Below are 8,361 nucleotides of genomic sequence, written 5' to 3'. Positions count from 1 at the left end.
CCTTCTTTATAAGAGACAAACCATAACTGAAGCTGCAAATTCAAGGTTGTTTGATTGATTCCAGATAGTATAAAGTGTCCTTCATGGTACATTTAGATGACATTTTCATAAATGTCATAGTTTGAATACATTTTGCAGTTCTTGTTCATTCGACCATCCCCAGTATGGTAGCTCCAGCTGAAAGATGCTTGCTGGAGACAAAACCATATTGCTGTGCAAGAACTAGAAACAACACTTGCTAAAGGACACATCATACAATGGTTTGATTGAGTCAGTCAGACAGTCCCACAGCATACAAACAGCGAATACATTCTGTATTAATAATAACATAAAAGTGAATTATTCAGAGCTACATGTAGTGTTGTCAATTCATTTTAATATGACATCATAGATGGCAACATGGGTCGGTCTCAAAACAAAAACAAAGGCAATGGTTTCTTTTGGATAATCAGAAACCAGGCAATTTTATTTGATATAGGCTTCTCATGTCAAATCAAACTCTTCCTTTAAAGTATCATTTCAAAATAATAATTTGACTTCAACAATCCAATATAATTGCAGCGTGTCTTCTTATATGCAGTCAGAGAATTCAGCATTCTGACACTCAGCGTCAGTTGTACCATTATGTACAAAACATTAACAGTAAGCAAGATCAAACTTCAAATGAACAGGAGGATTCTTCATGCATTTAGTGTTGAGATGGATGCAAGTGTTGAGGGGGTTGAGACAGTGTTCTAGGGTTCCATGTTGAGAGAAGGAGACTTGGACCGGACAAAAAGTGCTGCTGTGCCTCCATTCTTCCTCTTCTTCTTCCTCCTCCTAATCCTCCTTCTCCTCTTCTCTGGTCAAGTCTCAAAGTACTTGTAGATCTGAGAAACGTACTGCATTACACTCTGCCAGTCCGGTCTGTCTGTGTGCATCAACTCATCAATGTCCTGCAAGGACAGACACACAGACAGAGAAAAATAGAGTTCACTCAACAGTATGATGTAGGAGCATAATACATGTCATACATTGATGCTATATATAAACATGGGCATATTCTACATATATTATATAATATACAAGATTGACACAAATCAGAGATAATAATAATGAGAGACAGACATCGAAGGCTTAGCCCTTAGAGAAACAAGCTGGCTTATACAGGGTCAGACTACCTGTTCTTTACTGTGACACTGCCTTCAAAGCAGCCCTAGCCAGGTTTGGGTCAGCTTTATATAGCAGTCTTAGCTTTAGTTGTGTTTACTCGTGCGTCACCACCACCATACAGTCAACTGTCAGACGTAATCAGTCTGTCGTCTGGGCTGAAAGCGTTCGTTTGGGTTTCATGACAATGGCATAGATCTGGGAAACCCATAAACAATGTACACTGGACAAAAATATAAACGCAACATGTAAAGCGTTGGTCTCATGTTTCATGAACTGAAATAAAAGATCCCAGAAATGTTCTATACGCACAAAAATCGAATTTCTCTCAAATTTTGTGCACATTTGTTTACATCCCTGTTAGTGAGCATTTCTCCTTTGCCAAGATAATCCATCCACCTGACAGGTGTGGCATATGAAGAAGCTGATTAAACAGCATGATCATTACACAGGTACACCTTGTGCTGGGGACAATAAAATACCTCTATACAATGTGTTGTTTTGTCACACAACACAATGCCACAGATGTCTAAAGTTTTGAGGGAGCATGCAATTGGCATACTGACTGCAGGAATGTCCACCAGAGCTTTTGCCAGAGAATTGAATGTGTATTTCTCTACCATAAGCAGCCTCCAACGTTGTTTTAAAGAATTTGGCAAAACTTCCAACCGGCCTCACAACTGCAGACCATGTGTGTGTGCGCGAGTGGTTTGCTGATGCCAACGTTGTGAACAGAGTGTCCCATAGTAGGGTGGGGTATAGTATGGGCAGGCATAAGCTACAGACAACGAACACAATTGCATTGTATCATTGGCTATTTGAATACCCCCATCCAAATGAGCATGAAAACATGCAGTCGCCTGTTATTATTGAACTTATTTTTTAAAATGTATTTAACAAGGCAAGTCAGTTAAGAGCAAATTATTATTTACAATGACAGCCTAGGATCAGTGAGTTAACTGCCTTGTTCAGGGGCAGAGTAAAAGATTTATACCTTGTCAGCTCAGGGATTTGATCTAGCAACCTTTCGGTTACTGACCCAACGCGCTAACCGCTAGGCTACCTGCCACCCCAACTTCTAATGTGGTATGGATAAAGAAGGGAGGGATTAGTGACACACGAGCAGCACTCGCCCATTTGTCATTTCATACCGCAGTTACACCTCAAACACCATTAACGCTCGATCTGATTGAATCGAGGCCTAAGACTTAGTTGGTTGGCAAACGTCTTGACACAGACATCCAGTTGGTTTGGACTTCGGTAGTCTCACGTTGCTATACCTCCAAAATCACAATGTTGTAATGAATTCCTTGGAGGTCTGGAGATGATTTTTTTCCCCAAAAAAAGTTTGAATGGTCTGTTGACTCCCAGCGACAAGATTTTGATTGGATGTTACGTAACGGTATAGCTTCCGTCCCTCTCCTCGCCCCTACCTGGGCTTGAACCAGGGACCCTCTGCACACGTCAACAACTGCCTCCCACAAAGCATTGTTACCCATCATTCCACAAATGCTGCAGCCCTTGCAGAGCAAGGGGAACAACTACTTCAAGGTCTCAGAGCGAGTGATGTCACCGATTGAAACGCTATTGGCATGCACCACACTAACTAGCTAGCCATTTCACATCGGTTACAGTTAAATTTCAAAAACCCTCCCCCACACGCCCGTAGAAGGGGTGTTGTGTGTTATGTGCGTCACTGTTTTCCGTCTGGGTTGTTGTTGTCTATTCTAGTTTAAAGAGACAGTTTTCAAGTTATAAAGTGTACCGGCAGTACACTTGATACCGACAGTCTGTGATTTATATTTATTGAAATTACACTGGTAAAGTCAAATGTCACAACACGTTCTAAACTCCTCTGGTGACAAACACACTTTTTCCCTTGTCCACATTTGTCCACATGGCTGCTGGCTGCGCTTTTCTACCACCTAAAAGATTTCCCATTATTTTGTTTGTGTAAGGATCCAAAAATCGGAGACAGTGGGAGAACCTATTCAAGTAAGTAAATACATTAAAATGTTTAAAAAAAGATGTATTGTTAGCTAGCTAGACCCAACTTGCATCCTGACTGTAACAAGCCTGACTCTCCCAAACACCCAGATACCATAGTGAGCCTTGGCTTGCTCTTCGCAGAGGAGGACAAAACGTCACGTATAATGTAGGACATGGAAAACACCATTGTCAAGTTAAGTTAACATACACTGGACCTAACATACACTGTCATAAAGAACACATAGTGTACCAATACCTAAGCCTGATACATCCACACAGATATCCCCTCCACTAGGTTTACAGGGAAATCACAGTGCAAATATTTATTTTAAATAACTATTAGTCATGTTGACTCAAGGATTTGCATTCATTTAGTTATTCATTAATCATACTATTAGAATCAAATCAAAGTTATCGCAGGTGCAGCGAAATGCAGTTATACCTAGCAATACGATAACAATACACACAAAAAAATATTAAAATAATACACTGCTCAAAAAAATAAAGGGAACACTAAAATAACACATCCTATATCTGAATGAATGAAATATTCTTATTAAATACTTTTTTCTTTACATAGTTGAATGTGCTGTCAACAAAATCACACAAAAATGATCAATGGAAATCAAATTTATCAACCCATGGAGGTCTGGATTTGGAGTCACACTCAAAATTAACGTGGAAAACTACACTACAGGCTGATCCAACTTTGATGTAATGTCCTTAAAACAAGTCAAAATGAGGCTCAGTAGTGTGTGTGGCCTCCACGTGCCTGTATGACCTCCCTACAACGCCTGGGCATGCTCCTGATGAGGTGGCGGATGGTCTCCTGAGGGATCTCCTCCCAGACCTGGACTAAAGCATCCACCAACTCCTGGACAGTCAGGAGATTATATGGGACAGTAAGTGAAACTTGAAGGTTCTTGTTTTATATCATGTAGTGTTTGCCTGACTAGTGAGGTAGAGAACAATAACTCATCGAAGGCTAGCTTTTAACTGAATATACTGTTTTAATGTTAGCAGTGGCCTGAAGATTGAAATGGAACCATTCACTTTCTAGCGGACCAAACTAATGCACTTTGTTTTCTATTCTTTAAAAAAGAGTTTTACGTGGTAATAGTGGTAATACGTAAATGTTTCTGAAAGATATCTAAACCCGTTTTTGCTTTGGGGTATTGTGCATTTTTTTCAATTCAATTGAAACGTGGTGTTGGTGGATGGAGCGAGACATGATGTCCCAGATGTGCTCAATTGGATTCAGGTCTGGGGAACGGGCGGGCCAGTCCATAGCATCAATGCCTTCCTCTTCCAGGAACTGCTGACACACTCCAGCCACATGAGGTCTAGCATTGTCTTGCATTAGGAGGAACCCAGGGCCAACCACACCAGCATATGGTCTCACAGGGGGTCTGAGGATCTCATCTCGGTACCTAATGGCAGTCAGGCTACCTCTGGCGAGCACATGGAGGGCTGTGCGGCACCCCAAAGAAATGCCACCCCACACCATGACTGACCCACCGCCAAACCGGTCATGCTGGAGGATGTTGCAGGCAGCAGAACGTTCTCCATGGCTTCTCCAGACTGTCACGTCTGTCACATGTGCTCAGTGTGAACCTGCTTTCATCTGTGAACTGCACAGGGCGCCAGTGGCGAATTTTCCAATCTTGGTGTTCTCTGGCAAATGGAAAACGTCCTGCACGGTGTTGGGCTGTAAGCACAACCCCCACCTGTGGTCGTCGGGCCCTCATACCACCCTCATGGAGTCTGTTTCTGACCGTTTGAGCAGACACATGCACATTTGTGGCCTGCTAGAGGTCATTTTGCAGGGCTCTGGCAGTGTTCCTCCTGCTCCTCCTTGCACAAAAGCGGAGGTAGCGGTCCTGCTGCTGGGTTGTTGCCCTCTTACGGCCTCCTCCACGTCTCCTGATGTACTGGCCTGTCTCCTGGTAGCGCCTCCATGCTCTAGACACTACGCTGACAGACTGAGACCTGAGCCAGACCTGAGCCACTTGTGTGGGTTGTAGACTCCGTCTCATGCTACCACTAGAGTGAAAGCACCACTAGCATTCAAAAGTGACATAAACATCAGCCAGGAAGCATAGGAACTGAGAAGTGGTCTGTGGTCCCCACCTGCAGAACCACTCCTTTATTGGGGGTGTCTTGCTAATTGCCTATAATTTCCACCTGTTGTCAATTCCATTTACACAACAGCATGTGAAATTTATTGTCAATCAGTGTTGCTTCCTAAGTGGACAGTTTGATTTCACAGAAGTGTGATTGACTTGGAGTTACATAGTGTTGTTTAAGTGTTCCCTTTATTTTTTTGAGCAGTGTAGAAATAAATATCAAAACGAGCAATATATATACAGTGCCTTGCAAAATAATTCATCCCCCTTGGCATTTTTTCCTATTTTGTTGCATTACAACCTGTAATTTGAATGGATTTTATTTGGATTTTATGTAATGGACATAAACAAAATAGTCCAAATTGGTGAAGTGAAATAAAAAGCGAAGTGAAGTGGAAAAATGACTTGTTTCAATAAATTCAAAAAAGGAAAAAGGGAAGTGGTGTGTGAATATGTATTCATCCCCTTTGCTATGAAGCCCCATAATTAGTTAAATAAAGTCCACCTGTGCAATCTAAGTGTCACATGATCTGTCACATGATCTCAGTATATATACACTTGTTTTGAAAGGCCCAAGAGTCTGCAACACCACTAAGCAAGGGGCACTACCAAGCAAGCGGCACCATGAAGATCAAGGAGCTCTCCAAACAGGTCAAGGACAAAGTTGTGGAGAATTACAGATCAGGGTTGGATTTTAATAAAAATATCAGAAACTTTGAACATCCCAAGGAGCACCATTAAAACCATTATTAAAAAATGGATTGAATATGGTACCACAACAAACCTGCCAAGTGAGGGCTGGTTTGTGGACCAGGCAAGGAGGGCATTAATCAGAGAGGCAACAAAGAGACAAAAAAGATAACCCTGAAGGAGCTGCAAAGCTCCACAGTGGAGATTGGACTATCTTTCCATAGGACCACTTTAAGCTGTACACTCCACATGCCCAATTTTTCAGTTTTTTATTTGTTAAAAAAGTTTGAAATATCCAATAAATGTCGTTCCACTTCATGATTGTGTCCCACTTGTTGTTGATTCTTCACAAAAAATACAGTTTTATATCTTTATGTTTGAAGCCTGAAATGTGGCAAAAGGTCGCAAGGTTCAAGAGGGCCGAATACTTTCGCAAGGCACTGTAACACTTTTTTTGGTTACTACATGATTCCTTTGTGTTATTTCATAGTTTTGATGTCTTCACTATTATTTTACAGTGTGTGTGTGTGTGTGTGTGTGTGTGTGTGTGTGTGTGTGTGTGTGTGTGTGTGTGTGTGTGTGTGTGTGTGTGTGTGTGTGTGTGTGTGTGTGTACGCACGCGTGAATGTCAGTGTAAGTATGTGTGAGTGTGTGTATAGAGACCTGTGAGTGTGCAATGTAAGTGCAGATAGAGTCAGTGCAGGTAGTCTGTGGGTGAGGGTGGGCAGCTATTGGTTAGCTGGTCAACAGTCTTATTGCTTGGTGATAGAAGCTGTATCGGAGCCTGTTGGTCCAAGACCTGATGCTCTGGTAACGCTTGCCAGCAGGTAGCGGAGAGAACAGTCCATGGCTGGGGTGATGAAGTCTGGCAATTATCCGGGTCTTCCTCAGACACCACCTGGTATTAATGTCCTGGATGGCTGGGAGCTCAGCCCAAATTATTTACTGTAGAGCTTTACGGTTGCAGTTGCCATACCAGGTGGTGATGCAGCCAGTCCAGAATTTCTCTATGGTGCAGCTGCAGAAATTCTTGAGGAGCTGAGGTCCCATGCCAAATCTCTTCAGCCTCCTGAGGGAGAAGAGGCGCTGTTGCGCCCTCCTCACGACTGTGCCGGTGTGTTTTTACCATGTTAAGTGATGTCGACACCTGAGGAACTTGAAGTTCTTGAACCTCTCCACTGCAGCCATGCCAATGTGAATGGGGTCGTTCCCCCCCCCCAGTTTCCTGTAGTGCTCGTTTAGCTCTTTGGTCTTGCTGACATTGAGGGAGAGGTTGTTGTCCTGACACCATGCTGACAGATCTCTGACCTCCTCCCTGTAGGCTGTCTCATCGCTGTCGGTGATCGGGCCTACAGATGTTGGATCTTAATTTGTTCACACTGTTGTTGCAGACAATTTCCTGCACAGCAGGTTTAAACATGCTTCTAAAGTTTGTAATTTCAGACTTGATTTGCCCTAACAAAAAATGTATCAACCCCTACAAAAATGATAAATAATTATAATCCACATAATAATTAACATTTCCTCTTGCTGCAGTATTATTTTCTTGCTATGTGAAACTGGTCAAAGTAAGATGCTTTATTGGGACTACCATTGTGTCGTCAGCAAAGTTAATGATGGTGTTGGAGTCGTGCTTGGCCACGCAGTTGTGGGTGAACATGCACACACCCCTGGGGGGACCCCATGTTGATGGTCAGGGTGGCGGAGGTGTTGTTGCCTACCCTCACCACATGGGGTCGGCCCGTCAGGAAGTCCAGGATCAAGTTGCATAGGTTGTAGTTCAATCCCAGGGTAGGCAACTATGGTATCGAACACTGATCACTATCACTTGATAAAATACAATAATCTAATCAAATGTTGCTTCTGTAGGGTTAGGGTTAGGGTTAAATCAAAGCAGCATACTCATTCTGTAGTTAATCAAATCAGGTAATTTGTTTAGTAATAAACCAGATCAAAGTGTCTATGCTACTTTGGTGTATTGTCTGGTCTCTGGTTGTTCAGTTCAACTCACCAGGGAGGGTTTGATGCCGATGCTTTCTGCAGCCTGAAATGCCAGGGACAGATTCCGTCCCTGTAGGAAAAACAAACAGGGTTGATCATTAGAGGGCCTCACTCCTCCTATTCTTCCTCTTCGTCATTCATAACACACTACAGAGCCTCCCTCCTCCTCCTCCTCCTTACTCATAACACACTGCAGGGCCCTCCCCCCTTCTTCCTCACTCATTATCACACAGAGCGCTGCAAACAGCAACAAACAGAACACATCTCTAAAGAAAACAACTTCTAAACACATAGGGCATATTCCTTCTGGAAACTACACCAAACTGTTTGCATGAGGGGGAGGGAGTGGTACGAGGAGAGGGGGAGGAGAGTCAAAGAGTCACTGACCTCTCTGAGATGTAGAATT

At 42.9% G+C, this 8,361-nt stretch overlaps 1 protein-coding gene across 6 annotated transcripts in view; it reads right to left on the bottom strand.

The window, feature by feature from the left end:
* Positions 1–335: 335 nt before the first annotated feature.
* LOC124010693 (cytospin-B-like) overlaps positions 336–8,361 on the bottom strand; it is a 107,544-nt gene continuing 99,518 nt past the window's right edge. For all 6 annotated transcript variants that reach the window (XM_046323372.1, XM_046323376.1, XM_046323366.1 and 3 more), the window contains 2 exons: positions 7,966–8,025; positions 336–935 (listed from right to left, as the gene is read on the bottom strand). In XM_046323372.1, coding sequence (XP_046179328.1) covers positions 846–935; positions 7,966–8,025 — 150 coding nt within the window. In that variant the 3' untranslated portion in view covers positions 336–845. The remainder of the gene's footprint in view (positions 936–7,965; positions 8,026–8,361) is intronic.

Source organism: Oncorhynchus gorbuscha, linkage group LG02, assembly GCF_021184085.1.
Source record: "Oncorhynchus gorbuscha isolate QuinsamMale2020 ecotype Even-year linkage group LG02, OgorEven_v1.0, whole genome shotgun sequence".
NCBI lineage: Eukaryota > Metazoa > Chordata > Actinopteri > Salmoniformes > Salmonidae > Oncorhynchus > Oncorhynchus gorbuscha.
Note: the sequence above shows the minus strand (reverse complement) of the source record. Positions and strands in the feature narration are given on the sequence as shown.